Source organism: Phlebotomus papatasi, chromosome 2, assembly GCF_024763615.1.
Source record: "Phlebotomus papatasi isolate M1 chromosome 2, Ppap_2.1, whole genome shotgun sequence".
NCBI classification, from domain to species: Eukaryota; Metazoa; Arthropoda; class Insecta; order Diptera; family Psychodidae; genus Phlebotomus; species Phlebotomus papatasi.
Window position 1 is genome coordinate 5,703,213 of NC_077223.1, and position 25,085 is coordinate 5,728,297.

The following is a 25,085-nucleotide window of genomic DNA, read 5'->3' on the forward strand; positions in this document are numbered from 1 at the left end:
ATGGCGCTCCGGAACTTAGGATTTCTGTAGGTACATTTATTTCCTCACAATTCTCTTATGTACAATCTCAAATCTACAAAATTACTTACCTCCTGCTGTATTTACACAAAGCTCCTTAGGCAATGAATCAGGAAGATGCCAGCTAGTCCCAGTGAATTGCTCCCAAAGCTCCCAAAGTCCCCAATCTTCTTCCCAGAATTCCTCCGGACATTCTCAAGACTGTAGTCAAATTCTCGGCTTGTCGGAGTATGATTGTAGCTCCTGTAGTACCAATCCATGTCAGCACGGCTCTTGGGCTCCTGCACATGAGATTCCACCACGGAAGTACTAGTCACGAAATCATTAGAATCCACCTCATTGTCCTGCCCCTGGACATGCAAATACTCATCATTTGCCGGAAGATTCTGCACAGAAATTGGCGCTGGAGTGAAGACTTTGGTGATGGTGGATCTTCCCGGAGGACCCTTGAGGCCTCCCTGTTGAGCTCCTGGTGCCACAAGGGCAGACAGAGAGCTGGGAGTATCACTTGGATTCTCCCAGAATTTGTGTTCCTTCGTGAAATCCTGCGGGCGAGGATAGCTAGAAGCATCCTCCACTGGAGCCGCCAAATCCAATTCCTCATGCCGCGTAATGTCATTGAGGTCAGAGATGACATCCTGGACAGGAGAAATGGTTGTTGTGGGAACAGGAGGCTCTGACAGAGTCTCCGTCTTGAGACTCTCATCAACAGAAGTCTCTGTGTCGCTCTCAACGAGAATTGGGCCACGTTTAACTGGCTGCCCCTTCACAATGACCCTCTTTGGCGTCTCCGTGACCAGAGGGACTTCCTCATGGAAATCCTCTGGCCAGGAATGCTCACTGGTGGCATTTTTGACATCGGGACCTGTTTTTTTTTTTAATTTTGATAAAGTGAGAAGGAATCATTCAGAATCATACACAGAAAAAAAATATTTTGTAAAATTGTTCGTAAATGTTTGTGAAATCCTATGGCAGATTTACGAAATGCTCGTGCTCTCAATTCTTCCGGTGTTCGTCAGAAGGGTATTCCTCTTTCAAATTAAAAGAATCTGGTTTTTCTCCAAAGCTTTCAACTCTTGGTATGGGTCTTCTAAATTGACCCACTACTGAAGAAGACCCATACCAAGGGTTGAAAGCTTTGGAGAAAAACCAGATTCTTTTAATTTGAAAGAGGAATACCTTTCTGACGAACACCGGAAGAATTGAGAGCATAAAGTTCCCCGTCAGACTCCAAAAGAAAGAAATGCTCGTGAATCGTATAACCCACAAACAAGTTCGTAAAATTTTGTACTTTTTTCACAAACATTGTTCGTAAAATGATCATTTGACGAACATTTTTGTACACTCAACTCTTCGTTATCCGGCACTTCGTTATCCGGGTGACAGCTGCCAAACACTGGCGGTTGATATATTCAAAATTATTTTCACTAAACATGAAGTTTGTCCAGAGTGAATTAAAGTATTATTAACATTGTATCGAAGTTTTTAATACATAATTGTGATAAAAAATGAAACATAACCACACCATGAAGAAAATTCTCTTTTTCTTTGTCAAACAGAAAATAAATTCACACTGCACAAAATAGAAAAACCGTTGATCATTCAAAAAACCTAAATGTCATTTTGTCCCCCAGTCAGCCGGATATCGAAGAGTCTACTGTACTTTTACAAACATTTGTTCGTAAATGTTCGTAAACACACCAAAAAATGTTCGTAAAAATTTGTCATTTGTTCGTAAATTTTTTACGAACAAAAATTTACGAACATTTTTTGTGTGTTTACGAACATTTACGAACAAATGTTTGTAAAAGTACAAAAAATGTTCGTCAAGTGATCATGTTACGAACAATGTTTGTGAAAAAATTACAAAATTTTACGAACTTGTTTGTGGGTTATACGATTCACGAGCATTTCGTAAGTCCTCCATGGGATTTCACAAACATTTACGAATAATTTTACAAAATATTTTTTTTCTGTATAAGATAAAACCTAAAAGTTAAAGCAAGTCTATGGCAGAGTTGAATTAACTTGACGAATATCGATGTAATTGTTACTCTTTTCGTTATAAAGGACATGGGGCAAAACGGTCCAACCTTTCGCCACGAATAAGACCTATACCATCGAATAGGCATTGGCAAATGGTAACAACTTTTGTTTCGGGACCAACCCCAAAAGTATGTAGAAAAAGCATTAAAGCATAAAACATGTATACGAATTCTAATGATTTTTTTTGTAAAACTCCTTTTAAACAATAATACGGGTTTCAGACCTAAGGCTTAGCCATATGGCTTAACTGCTCTAATTTTTTATCACAATTTTTGGAAAAATTTTACTTAGGATTGGATTATTAAAGATAAATGACCTATTCGGCTTTCAAAAAGCAATAAAATTGTTCGCTATTTAGGATTTTGAGGCCTTCAGGAACTGGGCTGAACCTCTAGTCTGAAAATCGCTTAACGGTTAATCGTATATTGGTCATTTCTAAGAATAATTTGTAAAGAAGGACTTAAAGAAAATTTTCCTGGAATAAACCATATCTTTATCTCTTCATTTTCCCTGCAATTTTCCAGATCTACCTTATAAATCTTATACCATCTTTAAAATTCATAAAAAAGGATTGTATCTAGAGAAATGTCTCTTATGCAGTAATTTTCTGCTTGGAAAAAGAGTTAAAACCTCTAAAGATCGCAAGGTCCTAAAAGATACCGTTATTTAAATACTTTTAGTAATAAATTCGGAGAAAACATGTTTTACTTCAGAGGTGTGCAAGAACCGTTGAAACCGAATAAACGTCAAAATAAGTTTGTTCAGGTAGCGTTTTGACCATTGACGTACAAGTTTCTTTTGACGTTTTTTCGGTTTCAAACGGTTCTTGTACACCTCTGTTTTATTTAATTATACTGAGAATCTTTTGTTAAAATTCTTTAGTAACGGTACCCTTACGACCAAGCGTCTGGCAAGTTGTCCTTTTTATATGGAGCTATTTGAAGCCAATTCCTAAATTGATCTCGGACTCAGCTCACAGTGCTCCAAGGAAAAAAATTAATTAAACAAAAATTTAGTATATTTATCCCTCCATACGGAAAGGTATCTTATAACATGGAAAAACTTCTCACTTTTTAAATATTTAGTATAACGATCACGAGTGCAGAAAAATTCCCATGCGCATTTGCATGTGAAAGTGAGAAATTGGCTTCAATTTTGAAGGCCACCGCCTTGGACTAGCTTACGACCCTATGAACTTTAGCAATCCTAGCTCCTTTTTTTAAGAAAAATATTTCTATAAAGACGACAAAAGGATGCAATCGAGGAACTACGTTTAACGGAATTAAATAATATTTCATCATATTTGAGGAAAATCTGGATACAAGAGCGATAGGGATACGGTTTCTTTTGGGAAAATGTTCCTTGAGTTCAGTTCTCTCTTAGAAAACGTTCTTTGGCGCCAACAACTTACGATATGCCGTTATTTTTTATTTTTAAAAAACAAGTTTCATAAAAATAGTTCTACCAATTTCTTAAGAACCCTTACTTTAAGATATCTGAAAAAGTTGACGTGATGGACCATAAGTTTCTTCGGGTCATATGTTTAAGGTACACCAAGGACTCCGAAAATACATGTGATTTGCCATTAAACAAAATAAATTTTCGTTTTGTTGCCCTGTAATGTGCGATGGCTTTAAAATATGGCAAGTTGGTATGGGAGCTACCAGATAGAACAGTCAGAGGAAAAATCTGAAAATATTTATTTGAAGCTTAAGTCATACATCGACTTTGACCCGAATTTTATTAAGATCGGTTAATCCGTTTTTGAGTGACAAATTGTCAAAGTTGCGAATTTTCAGAAGGATATCATTAATTTTCCAAGGACTGACAGTCCTTTTTGACTTGGGTCTCGGTAATTTTTAAGTCATACCAATTCCTACAAAATGGGTCTAGTCCCATCTCTGGCGAAGGGTTGGACCACCTCCCATATATTTCTGCCCATTGTCCTTTAACTCTTTCCGGACCTCAGCATATGCTGCAAGCCAATTTCACCATTTTTTAATCAAAAATATCTAAGCTCAGGAATTAATTGAGGTCCTACAAAAAAAATATCTTACATTTGGACATCCTTTGAGTTTGTAATCATCCACAAGAATCGGATTTTTATCAGTTCTGAATAATTAAAAAACACTGTTTATCATAGAATATTCATATGCTTCTTTGGGTACTCAGAGTCCCAAAAGAGACGAAAGAGTTAACATCGATTGGAGTAAGTTTTACTCGATTTTTTTCTAAATGGATGAATAGGAAGGCTTACCTGTTGAATTTGTGGCATTCTTGAAGGGATCATTAATAGGCATGAATCCTCCAGCGACGCCCGGAAGCATCGGAACGAATCCACCGGATTGCACATGGGATGGTTCGTGGAAGGGCGTCTGGAAGTACGGACGATAGAACTGAGGATTCTCCTTGGCCATTGGTGCTCCCGGATCGCTCATCTGTGGCTTTTTTGTGCTCTTCCCGAGCAATTTCAACAGTTCCGGATCATCTGGACGGTATACTTGAACCCTTCCCCTTCCTCTGGATCCCACACTGTCCGATCGCTCGGTATTCCCTCTGCCCTGACCCCATAGACGCCCCAAGCCCAGCGTTGTCAGCGGCAGGCCGAAGAATGTAAAAGCAGCTCCTGGCCCACCCGGAGGCGGCGGAGGAGGCGGTGGCCGAAGGATTGTGTTGGAGAAATTGAGTGGCGGAGGGGTATTTGTCGGGGTCAGGGATGTATTTAGCAAGGGATGCGTGTCATTCAGCGGATAATCTACATACTTCTCAAAGTAATCACTCTCTTCGGGGGATGGGGGAAGATTTCCCTGGTACTCAGCATAGGGAGCTTCCTCACAAGGCCCATCGTCAATCTGGCGCGCAAAAATGTCCCCATGCTCATTGGTTAGGGGAAGATTGAGTTGACTATTTCGCGTATCCAAATCCTGACAGTCTGATCGGCTCAGACGAATATCCCTCAGCATTGTCCCATCCCGGCATCGTGGTCCGGGTATCTGAAAATCATTTTCCAGCAACCATGAACGATACCACATTAAATTGCACGAGCAATCCAGAGGATTCCCATCCAAATCGAGGATTGCAATGTTAGTTCTCAGATTCCGGAAAGTAGCTTCCGGCATGGATGTCATTCTATTGTTTCGCATGCTCAATACCCGCAAACGCGGCATTGAGGCAAATGGCTCTCCCTGAACCCTACAGATGCGATTATTGTCCAGATTGAGCTCCACCAGCCAATCCAGTTGCCTCAGTGGAGAGGAAGTCACTCTCCGGATGCCATTATTTGACAAATCCAACACCTCAAGACTCCTCACAGATCTCAAGCCCGTGTGCTCGAGATCCTTGAAGTTATTGGTCGAGAGATTCAAGTAGACAATCGAGGGAGTGCGATAGAAAGTATTTGGGGCAATTGTGGCCAGGAAATTCTGCTGCAGATGAACAGCTTGGAGATTTGGGAGATTTTCGAAGACTCTGTCAGGCAGATTCTGCAAATGATTGTCTGCCAGGACGAGTTCTTGCAATTCCGGTAGATTTCTTATAGCTCCCAATTCCATATTTCTCATCTCATTGCTGGACACATCGAGATACTGTAGTTGAGGTAGATTCCGGAAGGAACCACTCTTGAGCTCTGTGACTTTATTGCTGGCCGCACGGAGTTCCTCGAGATTCCTCCAGGCTGTCACAATGTCCGGTGGCAGGTCCCCAAGATTGTTGTAGCTCAGATCAATCTCACGGAGATCAGACAGTCCAGACAGACTCGGTGGCAATTCCCTCAGGCTATTGCTGGACAGATCCAGAGCCTCAATTGACCGGGCATGCCGGAAGGTTTCCGGAGGGATTAGGGAAATGCTGTTCCTGGATAAATCCAATCTCTTGAGCTGTGGCAAATTTCCCAGAAGTTGACTGTTGATCTCTTCGAGACGATTGTTCTGGAGATTGAGGTCCACCAGAGTGGGAACTGTGGCCAGACCCTTCTCATGGAGATGCACAATACGATTGTCCCTGAGATCTAGCACTTCCAGGCGCATCAGGCCAGCCAGGCTGTCATCATCGAGACCCAGGATGCCATTCTGGGCCATATTGAGTGATCTCAGCTGAGGCATCTGCTGGAACGTTCCCCTTGGCAATCTCTGCAGCATATTCCCGCTCAAATCCAGCATCCTCACATTCGGCAAATGCAGCGTTTGTCCCTGACTCAGGCTCGTAATCTTATTGTTGTGCACAGTTATCCTTTCAACTGCCATTGGCAGGCCAGGAACCATCTCCTGCAGATGATTGTCACTGACATCTATCTCAAAGAGTCGATCGAGATTCCTCAGAGTAGCCGGATGGAGGGCAGATATGCCATTCCCGGACAAATCTACAGTCTCTAGCATGGGAGTTCGCATAAAAGCTGAAGGATTGATGTCAATCAGAGTATTCCTGGACACATCCAATCTCCGCAGAGATGGCAATCCCATGAGCAATTGTGGCTCAATCCTCTGAAAATGATTCTCCGACAAATCCAATCCTTTAAGCCCTGGCAAATTCCAAAAAGGCATCGGAAGAATGTCCGAAAGGGAATTATTCTTGAGCCTGAGCTCCCTCAATCCCGGCATCGCCATGAATGCATCCCTATCAATCATCCTGATCATATTGTTATCCAAATACAATTGCTCAAGAGTTCCATGTCCCCTCAGAGCCCCAAAAGGAATAACTTCGAGTTTATTGTGACTGAGATCGAGGAATTTTAGCCTAGGCAGAGCATCCAGAAGTGATCTCAGCTCCTCAATCCTCCCAATTTCATTCTCCTGCAAATGCAGCAGTTCCACACCACTTCCGGATGCCTGAAGGAATGATTCAGGATGAACTCTCCTCAGGTAGTTACTCTCCAGGTGGACAATCTTGAGATTAGGTGTCCTATGAAAAGCTCCATGGTGGATCTCAGTAATGGCATTGCTATTCAAATGCAATTCTTTCAGAGACGGCAAATCCACAAAACTTCCCTCTCCCAGAGTTGTAATCCTATTGGAGTCCAGCTTCAGCACTTCCAAATTACTCAAATCCTTTATGGCTCTTCCCACCATTCCTGCATCTGTGATCCTATTCCCACTGAGCTGAAGCACTTGCAGCTGAGGCAATCTTGCCATGGCTCTCAAATGAATCCAATTGATCCCATTCCTGGACACATCGATAGTCTTCAGTCGCGGGAGATCGTGAAACAGTCCAGCTTCGAGACGATTGAGCTTCCCACTGCCCGTGATGATGACTGTGTCCAGATTAATCAACTGCCGGAAGCCCATTGGAGACAATTCTATCAGAGATGCGCTCTGAATATTTATGTACCGCAATCGCGGCAGATTCGAAAAGTCCGGCGCTCTCTTGAGTGCCTCACTCTGAATCGTGACTGCCTCGAGCTTCCGGAGCCCCGCGAGGCTGTCTATAGGCACACTCCGGAGATTTCTCTCCACAATGAACACCTCCACGAGGCTGTCCTCGAGATCATTTAGCCAGCCACTTGAGAGCCGTTCTAGGCCATTGTGGCGCAGCATCAGACGCAGGACACGAAGGGGCGAAAATGCTCGCCCGGGAAAGGATGGCAGGAGATTATTCTCCAGAATTAACTCATCTATCTGCCGGTGATTCATTGTCTTGGCTACGGATTTGATTCCCGTGAGAACTCTCGGGAGATCGGAATGGGAGCACCTGAACAACAATAAATGTCCCTCAATAAAGATATATTATTATTATTATTATTAAACTTTTAAGGCTTTGTTAATATAGCCTTTGGTTTTAAGTGCTTAACCCATTCAGTCAATGTACCAGAAATAGGGTAGAGTCAGTACTTTTCGCCACCATTAAGCTTTAGGGGCCTCGTAAGGTGTGATATTTTTGTCAGACTATAATGAATTTTTGTATAAAGATACTTTGAAGTGTAGACTCCATATTTTTTTAAAATTAAAACACTCAGTATAATTTTTAGGCTTTTTATTCTGCACGTCTGCTCTCTTCGGCGTTCAGTCTCAGTCTGTCGTCTGTCGTGCGCTCGTGAAATGCGCTCGTCCATGCTCGTCCGTCTGTGTCTCCACCTCGCGGAATATTTTTGCAAATACGTCCCGTCCGTTATATGTCCGTTGACCACAACTCGGCCAATCTGATTCAGGATCGACCCGATCCTTATTATGTCTATTGTATTTGTCCAGTCCATGTCATATTATATAAATTAACAATATTTTTTTTATAGTTTTTCATTAAAGTCAAAGCTAATCCTAATATAAATTAACTACTCCCTAATTCACACTATCATCCTCATCATCGGAGTGAGACGTCCACCCCCGATTTTGTACAAACTCAGGGGATCTCCACAGTCTCATGTTCTTTGACTCAATGATACCATTGTAGGGTATTTGAGTTATCTGACAATTGTCAACATCTCTCACGACATATCTATCATGGGGTAACACTTTAGCCACTACATAGGGACCCTTGAATTTCGGAATAAGCTTCTTGTTTGTACCTGCCGTAGTATCTATGTTTCGCAATAAAATAAAATCGCCCTCTTTATAAATCAACGGACTCTTGTGTGTCTTTTGAAACTGCTTCAGATTTTGGTTTTGAACCTGCTCTATTCTCTTTGTCGCGAAATCTCTCAGAGCAACCAAATCACGCGAGCCGTTATCTAATTCTTTTGTATCCAAATACTCGGTTAAGAGATCTACCTCTTCTCCCCTTTGATCGACTCCGAAAAGTAGTTTACTTGGAGTGGTCCCAATTGAACGATGGAACGAATTATTAATGGAAAACTCCACTTTACCCAAATGACGTACCCAATCTGCATGTTGAAGAGGTTCGCTTAGTTTCCCTAACATCGGAGTAATAACCCGATTAACACGCTCTACCTGCCCGTTTGCTTGTGGGGACGCTGTTGCCACTTCTACATGCGCAATATTGCGTTCGGAAAGGAAAGACTTAAATTCATTCGAGCGGAAACAACTCCCTTGGTCTGATATGATTCGCACTGGTCGACTATAATAGTCAAAGAATTTTCCCAACGCGCAGCACACTTCCTTCGTGCTTGTTGACGAGACAGCATAAATTCGCGTAAATTTCGTAAATCCGTCAACCACTACCAAAATATGCTTCCTTTTTGACACTAGCGAAGGCAACGGCCCGAGATGATCGATATGAAGAGTATGAAAAGGCACTGGGCGTTTTGGAATATTATACAAGGACTGCATATTGCTTCGCGCGGGAGTAGAGTAAAAGAGGCACTTCACACAATTTTTCACATAACTGTCAATTTTCTCTTTCATCCCCGGAAACCAATAGTGAGTGCGCAATTTCTCGTAGGTCTTTTGCGAGCCAAAATGTCCGATTTTCTCATGAATTTGTCGAATCAGATTCACTTCCATTTCTCCCGGTACGTAAAAGAATAACTTCCCTCTTTGATCGCGTCTATAAACCAAACCGTCTTTCAAAGCAAACATTTTATTATCCTCCTTCTCCAACTTGACTCTCAAATCTCTAATCATCTTATCCCTACTCTGTGTCGCACTCAGTTGAAAATCTATATCATCACAGTCAACGGCCGCTATTGGATAACACCTACTCAAAGCATCAACATGATGCATCCTTGTCCCACTTCGGTGAACTATTTTATAATCAAAGTTTTCCAATTCAAGCGCCCATCGTTGAATACGTGGGCTATCTGATCGGTGATTCAACGTCATCGCAAGTGAGCTACAATCTGTAACAATCACAAAAGGTATCCCTTTTAAATAAACTCGAAAACGACTCAAGGCATAAATTATTGCCAAAGTTTCCAACTCATACGAATGGTACTTTGATTCTGCTTTAGACGTACTTTTTGAGAAGTACGCTACTGGATGTAATTTCTGATCATTTTGTCGCTGAAGCAACACAGCTCCAAATCCCAACGAACTCGCATCAGTATGTAGTTCTGTCTCTCTCTTTGGATCATAAATGGCCAAAACTGGCGAAGAAATCAAACGTCTCTTTAACCCCTCATAAGCCTCTACACAAGAATCATCAAAATCAAATCGCGCATCTTTTTTAAGAAGAGACAGCAAGGGACGAGCAATAGTTGAAAATCCTGGAACAAATCTCCGGAAATAAGCACAAAGTCCCACGAAAGAATGGACTTCCTTCACATTCTGTGGCGTTGGATAGTTTTGGATAGCTCTCAGATGGTCCTCGCTAGGACGAATTCCCTCTGAAGATGCCTGGTATCCCAAATATTCGATCGAGGAATACCCCAATTTGCACTTTCCCATTTGAATAATCAACCCATTCTCTGCCAAACAGGAGAGTACTTGCTCTAGCGTTTTCAAATGCTCATCGAAATTAGCGCTCGCTAATAGAATGTCATCCATATACACCACTATTTGCCCTCCTTCAATGAACTTCCGCAAAACTCTTGTAATGAATCTCTGAAATACACTGGGGGCATTCTTGAGCCCAAATGGCATTCGCAAGTACTCATATTGGCCCTCTGGTGTTACGAATGCAGTATACTGTATGGAATCTTCAGCCATCTTCACGTGATGGAAACCGCTCTTCAAATCAATCAGACTGAAAACACTCTTGCCTCTCAAATGCTCTAAGCAATCTTCAATTAGCGGAAGTGGATAGTTATCCCTAACCGTGAGATTATTCAGTGAGCGATAATCGACACACATTCGTGTATCTCCACTCTTCTTGTCTACAAGAACGATTGGTGAAGCATAAGGAGAATCACTTGGCCTAACTATTCCTTGCTCACACAGATCGTTGACAATTTCGCGAACTTTTTCCCTATCAGAATAGGCCAGTCTACGTGGGCGAAAATAAAAAGGGACATCACTTGTCAATCGAATTTTCATTTCAAAATTATCAGATTTTCTCTCTTCACAAAATTTGTCATGATAATGCTCTTGGACAAGTACTCTCAATTTATCTTGACATTCTTCAGACAAATCTGGACAAATGCTCACATCAACCAAAGCTCCAATAAAATCATCTTGCTTTGTGAAACTATTTGCTTCAGAATATTCAATAATAAATGCCAGCAAGGTTTCATCATCCCCAAATACATCTTCTACGTCACTAATTTCTTCAGTTTCACTCCCTTCATTATGCTCAAAATCCTTAACCTCTTCAAGAAAAACTTCTTCTTTTGCTTCACTCAGTTTATTCTCTCTCTCGCTCTCAAATAACTGATCTTTCTCTTGCCTCCCACTGAAATTGCTTTCCCTCTTCCCCTCATTTAAAATAGTTTGGTCCTCAACTTTACTCAGATCTGAAATTTTAACTTCACTCTTCAATTCATCAAGCAAATTCTTTGCAGTTTCAAAGCCAACTCTATCCGCCGGTTTATAATTGGACAAAGTACACATTGTCAAATTCTTTTCTTTTGAGAAATTTTCAGGCTTCTTGGGTACAAACTCCCTATTCATAAATGTCAATTGAATCCCCAGTAGCTTCAAAGCATCTCTGCCCAACAAAATCTCAAATGGGGACACTTTGTCAGGGACAATAATTAATTCAATGGATTTGCAAACTTTTAGCAGTTGCACTGAGCAAATAATTTTTCCAAAGCTTTCAATTTTAACCCCACTTAGTCCCCGATAAGGTAAAATTGTGCACTCACGTTGAGGCAGAAGCATCTCTGGCACTTTTGACCTTTGAATTAAACTAATTGGACTGCCCGTATCCAACAGAGAAGAGAGACTGATAGTGATCCCCAAACCAGAACCAGGATTGAACGTCACACTTACCGGCTGATGAGAAAGAAGTGGCTTAGTCTCGTCACCCTCTTGAAAATTCCCATTTTCCCCATCGTCAACTGCTGCTGTAGTCTTCGGCTTCCTGTACAGTGGGCATTCCGGATCACGTTCACGTCTAGGCTTTGGACATCTCCAGGAAATGTGGTCAGGCTCGGAGCAATTATAACAACGGGGTTTATTTCCACTCTTAGCAGCAACATCGGAATCCAAAGAGGCTTTGGATGTGTCCCCACTCGAAGAAGGATCCTTCAAAATATTTCTCTCATAGCGACGCATTGCCAACTTCAATTCGTCCAAAGTCCTGCAGCCTGCAATCATCGAGATATTTGATGATTGATCCTGAAGTCCCTCGATGATAGCGCAAATGATATCCTCTTCCGGAATAGGGTATCCGGAAACCATGGCTTGAATAGCTAAAACGTACTCTTGACAGGTCTCATCTTGCTTCTTTGTCCTCTGCTTGAGTTTTTCGAGCACTTCTTTGACAGTGTCTTGCTGTCCAAATTCTTTGATGAGGGCTCTTTTCAAATCTCTCCACTCTCTGAAGCGTTGAGTACGAGTGAGAATTTTTGCTGGGCCAGAATCAATAAGACGCCGGGCAAAAACCAAACGGGATTTTGATGGCACTTCGAAGTCGTCACACACTAATTCAAAATCCTCAATCCACTGCTGGATCTTGTATCCATCATCTCCAGAAAAATGCTCCACTGCATTCTCAATGTCTTTGAATGAGCATTTTAACTGATTTTCACTCTTTGAGACACTCAAGGCGCGCAATAATCCACCCAAAATTGCAATGACATTAACGTTGTCACTCAAAGGGACGCCATGTTCGAGGTGGTTAGCACTGACGCTTGACTCAGCGTAATTTTCCACCGAATTCTGGGGCTCCACTGGTATTGTTCCCCCATAATTTGACGCACTCTCAACACCTGAATCAGTGTCGGCTCTTTGATTGATATTTGGTGAGTTTTCAGAGGAGTCTCCGGCAGAAAAGCCCTTCGCGTCTTTTCTGCAATTTCCCGCCAATGGGAAGCCCACGATGACTCTCTTGAAAATTTTTCGAATCTGCATCATCGACGCTGTGGGTGGAATTTCTTCCCCCATTTCACTCAGGATTTCACTCACTTCACTCATTTTTTCCAGGCTGGGAGCCAAGCTCAACCCCACACCTGAAGTTGTAGACTCCATATTTTTTTAAAATTAAAACACTCAGTATAATTTTTAGGCTTTTTATTCTGCACGTCTGCTCTCTTCGGCGTTCAGTCTCAGTCTGTCGTCTGTCGTGCGCTCGTGAAATGCGCTCGTCCATGCTCGTCCGTCTGTGTCTCCACCTCGCGGAATATTTTTGCAAATACGTCCCGTCCGTTATATGTCCGTTGACCACAGAAGAAATATCTATCTATATATCTAGGATACGTCTCGAGAATTTTAGATAATCTCATTGAAAAATATGCATTTTCCCCAATTATGCTTGTTTCAGTACTTTTCGCCACCTGTTTTAAAACGAATTTCAATTAATTAAGAGACTTAATAACGTATTGGGATATTAGAATAGAACATATTATGAGTGTTAAAATGCTACTTATTCTTAAATGCCTTAAATTAGTTGTTTTATATTAAGTGGCGAAAAAATGCTTACATGGCGAAAAGGGCTGGCTCTACCCTACTTGAGATAGAATGTTCATATTTTGGGATTAGTTTCCTACAGATTAATAGATGAATTTTTTGAAAAGATTTTTTTTAATCTCTTATGGAGGCGCAAGGAGCCACCCTCAAACACGCGCCTTAACGGTCACTGAATTTAAATTCTGTACATTAATTCATTACAAACTCTATTAATTTAGATAGAGTAACTATCCAAGAAAACACATTGGCAACCAGAATTAAAATCAGGAAAGAGGATGAAGGTCAATTTTAATAAATTCGACGGGATGTCGAATTTTCCGTCCGCCATTTTGAGCAAAATTATGATGATTGATGATTATCATGATTTCCCGCAAAGCGAGAAAAGAACAACAAAATGTATTTCCATCTCTGTTGGGCTATTTTTTCCAAGTTACTGAAGGACTAAAGTAACTAAAAATCCATTCCCGACAGAAACTCGAATATCAATTGCCGTGGAATAAATCATCTAAAATCACTCTATTTGCGTATGATGTATAATACCATGGTAAGGAATGGGTTAATGAACTTTGTGCATTTTTTTTAGGATTTAGTGTGTGTGTACGTAGTATTTTGATTGATTTGTTTATTATTATGATTGTATTTTATTTTATTTTATTATTATTATTTTTTTTTGTTTAATTTTGGTGTTGAGAATAAAGATATGAATGCCCATTTTGAGAGCTTGGTCGAATAAAATTGATTTTTTGTTTAATTTTCTTTAGCGTACGAAATGTTATTGAGGGCTATCATGAAATAAACAAATGACTTCAAGGCTCAGCCGAGTGAATAATAGGCCACGCCCCTTTTAGAATAAAAAAGGACAAGAAACAAATGAGTAATCAAAAAGCTAAAATTTTATCAATAAAAAAATAAAACGGGGTCAGTAAAAAATTGTCTTTGATCAGTAATGATTAAAAACAAGCAGTAAAGAGATAGCAAAGCAAGCGCCTGGCAATTTGGCCTTTTTATATGGAGCTATTTGAAGCCAATTCCTAAAGTGATCTCGGATTCAGCTCACAGTGCTCCAAGAAAAAATTTATTTAAACAAAAATTTAGCATATTTATCCCTCCATACGGAAAGGTATCTTATAATACGGAAAAACTTTTTAAATATTTAGCATAACGATCACGAGTGTAGAAATATTCCCATACGCATTTGTATGTAAAAGTAAGAAATTGGCTTCAACTTTGAAGGCCACTCGCCACTCGGACTAGTAGCAAAGCGTCCCAGATTTGAGAAATACTCGAATTTATTAAATACAACTCTTCATAAATTATAATTTTTCATTTAATTTTTCAGTCCATGGCAGTTGACTATCAGTCTAAACTCGAAAATTCGATATCGATTTTTTTTCGGTCATGAAATGTTCATCCGGGTTATCTCCAAGACATATTCGAAAATAAAGAAAATCGTAGGATCAGTTTTTGAAATAAATTAAAAAAAATGGTTTTGGAGAAGAAGAGAATTAGGGCAGAATCACATTGACAGTAAAATGCTCACCGTATTTCGTTAATTACGCATTTTCATTGCAATTCTTACGTAAATTCTCGATTACCGTATTACTTTATCTCATACTCAGTGGCACTAAGTGAAAATAATATAAGAAAATTGAAGAAATAAGCCGAAAATGCGATAAACGGTGAGCAAAAAAAACTGTACGATTAATTTCTCTTACAGTTTTTTTTCACTCACCGTTTATCGAATTAACGTTTTATTTCTTCAATTTTCTTATAATATTTTCACTTAGTGCAACCGAATATGAGATAAGGTAATACGGTAATTGAGAATTTGCGTAAGGATTGCAATGAAAATGCATAAATTAACGAAATACGGTGAGACTACGGCGAGCATTTTACTGTCAATGTGTTTCTACCCTTAAGAGGAAAAAGGGAAAGCGACTCGAGATAATATGGACTTACGTAGGGGTCGCCGAAAATTGGAAGTCGATATCTCTTACTGTTCAACTTCTAGCCCAGTAACAAACATTCGGACAAATAAAAATAAAATATTGTAGAAAGAAAAGCCATTTATAAGTACTCTGTTGATTCACTATCAATTGAAATCGACGCATCCGGATTGGAAATTTTAAGATCTTTCCAAAAAATCCAAATTCAAACAAATCGGTCAAAAAATGGGCCCTCCGAAAGGGCCTATTCGAAAATTTGATGTCGAAATTCAACCAAATCCGTTGAAAATTAGGCCCCCTAAGGTGCTGAACTTTAACCTTAAATAATTTAAGATGGCGATTTGAGCGATGTAAATCATGTTTTTGGAGGGAATTGAAGGGGTGGGACGTGATTTAGGTAAGTTAGTTCGCGGAGAATGTTGACTTCTGGGGGGGGGGGGGGGTGACCGAAGACCGCAAGTCAATATCTCACACCATTTGACAGCCAGGATGATGAGAAGTTGAATAAGTTTGGATTGTGGTAACTGCTCTCTCGTAGAGTTCGAACAGTTAAAAAAATGGTTAGCATTTTTTTAAATAAATTATTTAAATAATTTATAAATAATCTAAATAAAAATAAATAATTTAAATAGAAACAAGCAGAAAAGATATTTCACTACACAGAAAAAAATATTTCGTAAAATTGTTCGTAAATGTTTGTGAATTCCCATTGGGGACTTACGAAATGCTCGTAAATCGTATAATCCTCAAATAAGTTCAGAAAAGTTTGTACTTCTTTTACAGTGTTCTTAAGATGATCATTTGCCGAGCAATTTTTGAACTTTTACAAACATTTCCTCGTAAATGTTTGTAACACAGAAAAAGTATTGCAAAATTTTTTCATTTGTTCGTAAAGTTTGGTCGGACAAACAAAAATATACGAACAAATATTTGTAAAAGTTCAAAAAATGGTCATCAAGTTCATGATCATATTACGAAGAATGTGTGTTAAAGAAGTACAAACTTATACGAACTTGTTTGTGGATTATACAATTTACGATCATTTCGTAAGTCTCCAATAGAAATTCACAAACATTTCAGAAAAATTTTACAAAATATTTTTTTCTGTGTATTTAATATTTTACTGGTCATTTTTACTGTTTTGCTGACTATTTTTTAATATTTGACTGACCAAATTGAGTATTTGCACTGACTAATTTGATTTTTTTTTGCAATATTTACTGACCAAATTTTATTTTTTGTTGTACATTGTAATTTTTGGTAAATGTTTTTTATACTATTCTTTTTCAAATTTTTGATTATTCTTTTATTTCACTTAATTATTTATAATTTTTTAATATTGCATTTTTTAACTTTGTTAGAAATCTAACTTCACTTTAAAATTTTTATTTTTCGTTTTTTATTTTTTTTTTAATGACCAAATTTTGTTTTACATTGATCGTTTATTCAATGCCGTATTGTTTTATGTAAAGCATTGCAAGATATTCAAAATATTTCGTTATCGAGGCGTGGTTTGTTTACGAGTATTTCCTGCTAAAGCAATTAAGAAAAAAAAAACAAAGTAAAACACTTTTAAGCTGTTTTAAAAATGTATGAAACAGACTTAACCATTTGTAATATCCCCTTCATGAACGTTGAATTTCCTATCAAGTTCAATTTTCTTTGAAATATGAACCTTTGGAAAGGGGCGTGACTTAAATATTTAGAGGCGGAGTTGTTTTCAATCGTATGGGCTTTAGACCTAAGGCCTAGCCATATGGCTCAACTTTTCTAATTTCTTATCAAACAATATTTTAGGGACAATTTTGATTTCTGAATGGGTTTGAACATTGAGGGCAAATGATCCATAAGATTCTGAAACTGGGCTTAACCTCTAGTCTAAAGTCCGTGTAATAGCTTAAATAGACTCAGGCTGATCCTCGTGCATATTTAGTCTGTAAAATATCGTGGTAAAGGATTATGCCCCACTTACGACTTAAGCCGAGAGACGGCTTAGTAGAAAATCATAGAAATTCGGTTTAACCGTTATTTCGAATACAATTACGCTAAGTCGTCTCTCAGCTAATCCTTAAGTCTGTCAAGGCCCTTAGGGCCATGCAAACAACCTCTAAAATCAATTATCCTAAGCCCTGAGTGAATAACAATTTGGGATTAATCCTTAATGTTAAATTTTATAAGATAAATATTTTCGAGGATCAACCTGAGTCTATTAGCGCCCTAATATCAAAAATAATGCCCTTGCAAAAGGATTTGTTTGCACATTAAATTACTTTGATGTAATTCGAATAAAGACAGCTTAGTATCTCACCAAATTTGAACTTCATCCCCTCGCTGGGAGCATCGACATGGCAGGATAATCTCCTGTGGAGGACAGTAGGCATCTCTCTGGGCGCCACTTAGAGCCACAATTGTGGCCAGAAGCACCACAATCACAAAGAGCATTGTCAGAATCGTCAGCAGACCCTTTACATGGCTATTGAGAGATCATTCACAATGGATGGCAAATCAATTGAGTTGACTGTGGTCATCGGCTACCTTGGCCACTCTCCTCTCTGTTGTGCCTGCAAATTTTTCCAAGAATAACACTTTTGTCAATTCCCCACAATTCACTCTCAAATTCAATGATGTATGTGGGTGTTTTGTCTCCCAAATCAAGACATTTCCCATTTGTTGCGAAAATTGTTCTCAGTCAATCATCCAAATCTCCGGTCATTTACAATTTACTATAATCTTTTTTTTTCTCTCTTGAAAACTTTAGTCCAACTTATTGGGTGTCATTCTACCCTTTCCCAAAAAATTGCCATAAGTTTCTTCACATGCAATTTTGCAATGATTTGCCATTCTGTTGGATCAATTCTGCATTTTTTCACTATTGTGCCGTGTCAATCAGCACACATCATAATCGATAAAATATGCCGACATTTCTTTTTCTGCCAATTGCACTTTGTGAAAAAAATGCGAAATTGTGAAGAAATCCATTGCAATAAATCTTACACAAGAGCACAAATTTATTCAGAGTTAACGAGGCAATTACAAAGGGTTAATGCAGGTTAATAAAGCATTAACTAGAGGATGGGAAAGAATATCATATTTTTAATTTCCCAATGGACTTGGTAATGGAAGAAGTCTGTATTGTATTGAAGAATACTTTAAAATGTTTTTATTTTTTTTATACCGAACATGGGGTTTTATCGAACAGTGATTTTAATATTTAAAAACTCACAAGCATCCCTAGAGTATTTATGAATTCATACAAGTCTCGTCTTCTGAAGTCTGATATCTAATTAAAAAATCACAGTGTTCGGTGCTACCCCGTGTTCGTTGGTACCCCAGTTTATCCTAATTTTCTTTCTGGATAATCATTTAGTAGATTTTATCGATTTAACGAGTTAGCCATTAACCATTGTCTTCTATAAACAACAATAAGAGTTTCAAGATATGAAGTATGTTTCCACAAATTTTCCTATATTTTACATTATGCCCAAAGCACAATAATTTTTATTTTGTAAACATATTTTTGAAATTTCCTATAAGAGTGAGCGAGATGACTAGATCTAGGTTTCATTCACTCTCATAGAAAAGTCGAAAACATATTTACAAAACAAAAGTTTTTGTTATTTTGTTTTGGCATTATGCCCAGCGCACAATAACTTTTGCTTTTAAACATGTTTTCATACTTTACTATGAGAGAGAGCGAGATGACTAGATCTACGTTTCATTCACTCTCACTGAAATGTCAAATCTATAAATTTTGTCAAATTTTGTCAAATGTCAAATTTAGAAAACAAAAGTAATTGTGTGCTGAGCTTTATCATAATTTCAATTTTTTATACACATTAACCCATTAAATCTCATTTAAACCAGGGTATTTTGATTCCAAGTCTCCCATTCGAAATAAAGATTCCCCAGTGTGATTTATCCCCACTCATTGTTACCTACGTTTAGGTAACCAAGAGTCTTCTTTATAACTTTATATTCAAAACAATATTTTTTTAGTATTTACTGTAGTTAAAATTAATAACTTTAAAGAAAAGTAACATTTTTAAACAAAACAGATAGTTTGTCAGACTTTCCATTTTAGTCAAGACACACATTGGAGGACTATAACCACTATAACAAGTGGCAGGGAGATTTTAGCACAGACACGAACCAGTGCTGCTCTCTCAAACATAGTGCCACTACTATATCACAGCAACCCATCTCGGTTTGTGTTTGGATCAGTGACAGTGAATATTTGTATCGACCAAGGGGTAACTCATATTAAGAAACCCTTGTCAATTGTCCGAGAAACGTTTCGCGAAACCTGAGAAACCCACTTTTTGTATCGCGAACCCAGAGAAACCCAAAAATTGCATAGCGAAACCCGCGAAGCCAGAAACTCTTGTCAGAAAAAATGGGAATGAGTTACCCCTTGGTATTGACTGAAGATTTATACTAGTTCTCGTACCAGCCTCTATTGGCTTAGCGCTTCACTTTTTAGTCAATGCGCATCATTGGCATTGATATTCATTAATTTACTGGACGAATTCAAAGCCAATATGGCATGAGAAATCTTTTTTCACTGCTGCTCAGCTTTGAACCCGACTCCTCACAATCATAAAGACAATACTCTATCCACCAGGGGCCTATCAAGCTTAATAAAAAGTGAAGCTATTTTTCAGTTTTCCTTGTAAAAATTTTTGCAGATATTGCACGGTGCCATAAACAAATTTGCTCGTAGTTCTTGTATTATTTCGGCGAGCATTATGAAATATGTATTTTTAGATAGCTTTTAATTCACGATTTCGAAATATATCAGACTGATAAATCAATTCTCTTTAGGAAAAAACTTGCCAATAGTCTGCAGTGCCTCTATGCAAAAACGTATGGAAAAAATGAAATGTCGAGAGGCCCCTGGGCAGAATTAACTTTCCGGGATAATATTCACAGGGAAAGAGTATGTCAAGGGAAAAAAATGAATTTTGCAAAAAATTGACTTATTCGACTCATATTCTGACTTCTGACAAGTCGATATGCTAGCTTAAATGACAATTGAGTTACTAAATATTGAAAACTGATTGCATTTTCTTGTTGTTTAGAGACTCAAGGACCTTCGGGGACTCACTTAAACATCCATTTAGAAGGCCTTATAGAAGAACATTTATCTAAGGCTTGCATGTGAATAGCTACAGTAAGGCATATTTCAAAATATCCCCATTTAGAAAAATTCTTAAGCCTTATAAAAAATAAGGTATTTTATTTAATTTGTCTATGATATCACGCAAAATGCTTAATCTAAAAAATACTCTAAAAAATCCTTTTTTTTGTTTTTTTTTTTTTTTGAAAAATAAAAAGTCTTCTATACAAAACACTTGAATGAAATTCACATAATGCATCGAACATCCTAACTAGGAATTTGACTAATAATAATCCTTAAAGCCACCCGTTCAAAACTTAATTTAGTGGATCGTAAAACTACTTGAACTACGAGTATTTATATTATTCTCTATTCCAAATTAAATGTTCTAAATCCAGAGCGATTTGCAACCAGAGATTATCAAAGAGGAAATTACAAGATCACAGCTTGAGATGTAAATGAGGTGCAAAATGTGTCAAACATCAAGGTGAATTCTTTTATATCTAGTTCTAAAAATGAAGATAGGAAGATATGGGAAAACCAATTAGGGAGAAGCCACTGAAATGGTTGAGAGAGCAGAAAAGAATCATCGATTAGCATCACTTAAATTGTGACATTTGAATTACCATAATGAGATATCAGAGCAATAGAGCACATTAATTGATCAATTGATGTGAACTTCAATTAGCAATTTGGGCGTGCAATTGCACAAAAAGTCGATGGCAGGGCACAATATCGATAAATGAAATACAAAATGATTGTCAATAAATTTTCTAGGGCTACATTGCTTAATAATGTAGACGACGAATGCGTGTTTTTATGGAAATTATTCTGTTTTGGTGATCGGACTTAAATGTAGGTCTGCAGGAAAGAAAACCACATAATCACTTTCTCAGTCATGCTCTATGATCACCACCTTCACACTCCCCCTAAAACTGGGCACACATTTAGCAGAGGAAGGTATTGAAGAGAGAAAAAAATCGTATCAACCATAATTGCCCTCATGTATTAATTACACACTTTCCACATTTTTATTTGAAAGATATGCTGAAGATTTGCGATATTCGTGGTCAATGGCGGAAGTGGATGGAATTTCTCTCAATGGATGGAAAATCACTTTCAGAGGTTCAAACCCTTCAATTTGTATCAAATTTGAAAGATTTGCTTCTTTTTTTTACGAGATTTTGTCAGACTTTTTGAAATTTAGAGACTTTATTATGTTTTTAATTGATTGTGTTTACCGCAGTTACAAATGAATCAATCAATTACTCATAAGTGCAGAGAAGAGAAAGGTAAAGACACTGACACATACCATATTAAAATTTAATATAATATGAATTAAATATTTTTAAAACTAACATGTGATTGCTAATTAAATATTTCTAAACCGTCGCTTCGATTAACAATTGTCGGAACATACTTATCACCCATCAGCATCACCTAAATCAGCATTTCTTCTTAAATATTCTGCGTATTTCATAATTTTTACAAGAACTGCTGGTATAGATAATAAGGCAATTATGATAAAAGTCAATGAATTAGGGCTTATGCATACTAGCCATTAAAATTAAGGATTAGTTAACAAAGACACATACCAGTTTCCTATAAAATAATCTAAAAAAGCTTGAATAATAACGTTTCTGTTACTGTGAATTCGTTTTATTATTCTTTAAATTTTCCCTGAAACTTCTCATCTTTCTCTGAGGAACACTAATCAAGCTATTAGATCTCGTAATTTGTGTCTTATCTAAACCTGCTATAATAATAAATAAACAAATTATAAGTTCTGATGGGGCTCACCTAAATAAGATTAAGACTTATAGAAGGAAATTCGAGAACTAAAGGTGTCATCCATCTTACACTTCATGAGAGTGAACCGTCCACGGCGCCTGATTCTAACTCACCGAAGATTGAGAATGATTACCGAAGAGTAAGAGCCCAAGAGCAACCTTTCAGTACCCATAAGGATGGTAGGGATTGGGTGAGTCAAATAAAGGATTATGATTGGTGGGTTGCCGGCGACTGGGTTGACATGTGTCGAATAGGCCGTACGCTCTACAAAATAGTCTTCTGATATCTACTATTCAATATTTGCTTTTTTTAGAATTGCAGGTTAAATGTTTTTAATTGTAGAAAGATTAAACAAGAGGGGAAGGCTTTCAAGCTTCGAACACTTCATATTTTTCCCATATTCCTTTAATGAATCTGGCCTCATTCTTCAGGAAATTTGTAACTTCATATGTAAATTTGTAATGTTTGTGAATTTTGCTGGAGACTTACGAAAAGCTCGTAAATCTCTTCTTCTTCTTCTTCTTCTTCTTCTACTTTAATTAGGCAAATGCTTGTTTTTACCACAGTAGGGCTACGGATTATTTATCGTGATTGAGTGTTTTAAGGTGCCGGTACTGAGCATCAGTCGGAGTTGTGATTCTGATGTCCAACACTCGTACCATCTTTTCGGTGGTCTACCTCTTGGTCTGGTAGTCAATGCTGGAAGATTTTTTTTTTACAAAACTTTACGAATAAATACGAACGTTTACGAATTAATGTTCGTGAAGAAACAACAAAAAATGTTCATTAAGTGCTAAACTTACGAACGAAGTTTGTTAAAAAGGGGGTTATTCATAAGCAAAAACAGTGCATCGAGTTCTCGGTTTCCCAAAAAAAAGTATGGGTTTCTTGAGTTCCCCGCGAGTTTCCTGAAAAATGTATGAGTTTCCCGGGTTCCCTGAAAAATATATGGGTTCTCCGGGTTCTCTGAAAAAATGTATGGATTCCCCGGGTTCCCTGAAAAATGTGTGAGTTCCTCGGAGTCCCGGAGAGTTCCCTGAAAAATGTATGAGTTCCCCGGGATCCCGAAGAGTTCCCTGAAAAAATCCATAGGTTCACCGGGTTCCCTGAAAAATGTATGAGTTCCCCGGGTTCCCTAAAAAATGCATGGGTTCCCTGATTTCCCTGAAAAATGTATGAGTTTCTCGAGTTCCTCGTGAGTTCCCTGAAGAAATGTATGAGTTCCACGAGTTCCCCGGGTTCCTTATGAGTTTCCCGGGTTTCCTGTGAGTTCCTTGGTCAGGTTTTCTAGAGTTTCACGAATTGAGTTAACCCTCGTTTCTGGAACAGTACAAACTGTTACAAACTTTTTTGAGGGTCACGCGATTTGCGAGCATTTCGTAAGCCCTCAATAGGAATTCACAAATATTTATCAAACAATTTTACAAAATGCTTTTTTTTCTGTGAAAGGCTCTGAAAAGCGTATTTCTCAATCGCATGGAGTCATAAATTAGGCTTGTTGAAAAGGCCTTGGAATTTCTCACTAATCTGAACTAGTCCCAATTGGTTATGAATCGGTAATTAACCGGTTATGAACCGCAAAATTGATTTTTATCAGAAAATTGGACGAACTTTTAGGTTGTTCAATCGGTTTAACAAATCGGTTTAAATCGGTCGTGAATCGGCAATTCGAGAATTCGAGTATTTAGCAAAGCATTCTTAGTTCAAATGCGGTGTTCAATTTATTTAACAAGTTTGCATTTTTAAAAATGTCACCGAATATAGAGATACGACACCTCATGATGCAAATGCCAAAAGATTCGAATGAATCTTGAGCAGATATTTGCTAAAATATTTCATGCTTAGTTTAACAAACAGCAGTTTCAAGTGACACAATTCAGATTCTTCTGATGGCACTAAAAGGGGGATAAAGCAAGCAATTTGCTGAGGGAATCACTCAGAAGATGTAGCAAATCCAGCCAACTCTGAAGAACTTTGAAGCGCATCTAACGACAAGAACCGCAAGGATTTAATCACAACGGGTTGCAATATGATCTCAAAAGAACTTCTTCTACAAGAACTCTTCCTCATTCATCTTTTACAGCAATGACTTCTCATAAAGTATCTCTAGGCAAACTTTAAGTGTCCGTCTCCATTCTCAATTTCACAATATCGAAATAATAAATTGACTATGCAAAGTGGAAATTGCACAAAAAAAAATGTGAAATTTCAACACAGCTTATTGTTTGTGAAGGAAGAGAAATTATTTAACACTTGAGTTTTTTATTAAACTCATAGTGAAAAAATGAAAATCATAATTTCTTCGAAAAAAAAAGTAGAGAAACACGAATGTCCGGAAGTTTTTAAACTAAGACGGAATTTAATTGCTTCATATTCAAAGCTCTCCGGTGAGTAATCTCTGTATAAAATTAATATCGTTTGATCTTTTTGGCTAGTTGTTGAGGATTTTTTTCCTTCAAAAAAGCACAACAAGAAAAGTCAATCTCTTTTGTTAAAAAAATATTGTTATGTCAGCGTTTTTCCAATGGAATGATTTTCCTTTCTGCAAGAAACTTTCTCTTAACCTAGCAGAAAATTTTACCCTTTTCGTGCTTTTTTGTTAAGAATGAAATATCCACTATTTCAACAAGTGAAAATCCTTACTTATTGAGAAAAGGTAATCCTCAAGAATGTCTTAAAAACTTCCACTGGAAAATCCTTTGTTTTCACTTTTTATATAATTCTTTAGAAGAATCGCAGGTAAAATTTTTAATCCACTCAAGCCCAACCGACACGGAG

The 25,085-nt window shown here is 38.0% G+C and overlaps 1 protein-coding gene across 1 annotated transcript; it reads right to left on the reverse strand.

The window, feature by feature from the left end:
• Window positions 1–15: 15 nt before the first annotated feature.
• LOC129802238 (protein artichoke) lies at window positions 16–25,085 on the reverse strand. The gene is made up of 4 exons (XM_055847914.1): window positions 24,951–25,085; window positions 17,709–17,961; window positions 4,322–7,746; window positions 16–883 (listed from the first exon to the last, which is right to left on the reverse strand). Exons 2-4 carry the CDS (start codon window positions 17,840–17,842, stop codon window positions 102–104), a joined length of 4,341 nt encoding a protein of 1,446 aa, XP_055703889.1. The 5' UTR covers window positions 17,843–17,961; window positions 24,951–25,085; the 3' UTR covers window positions 16–101.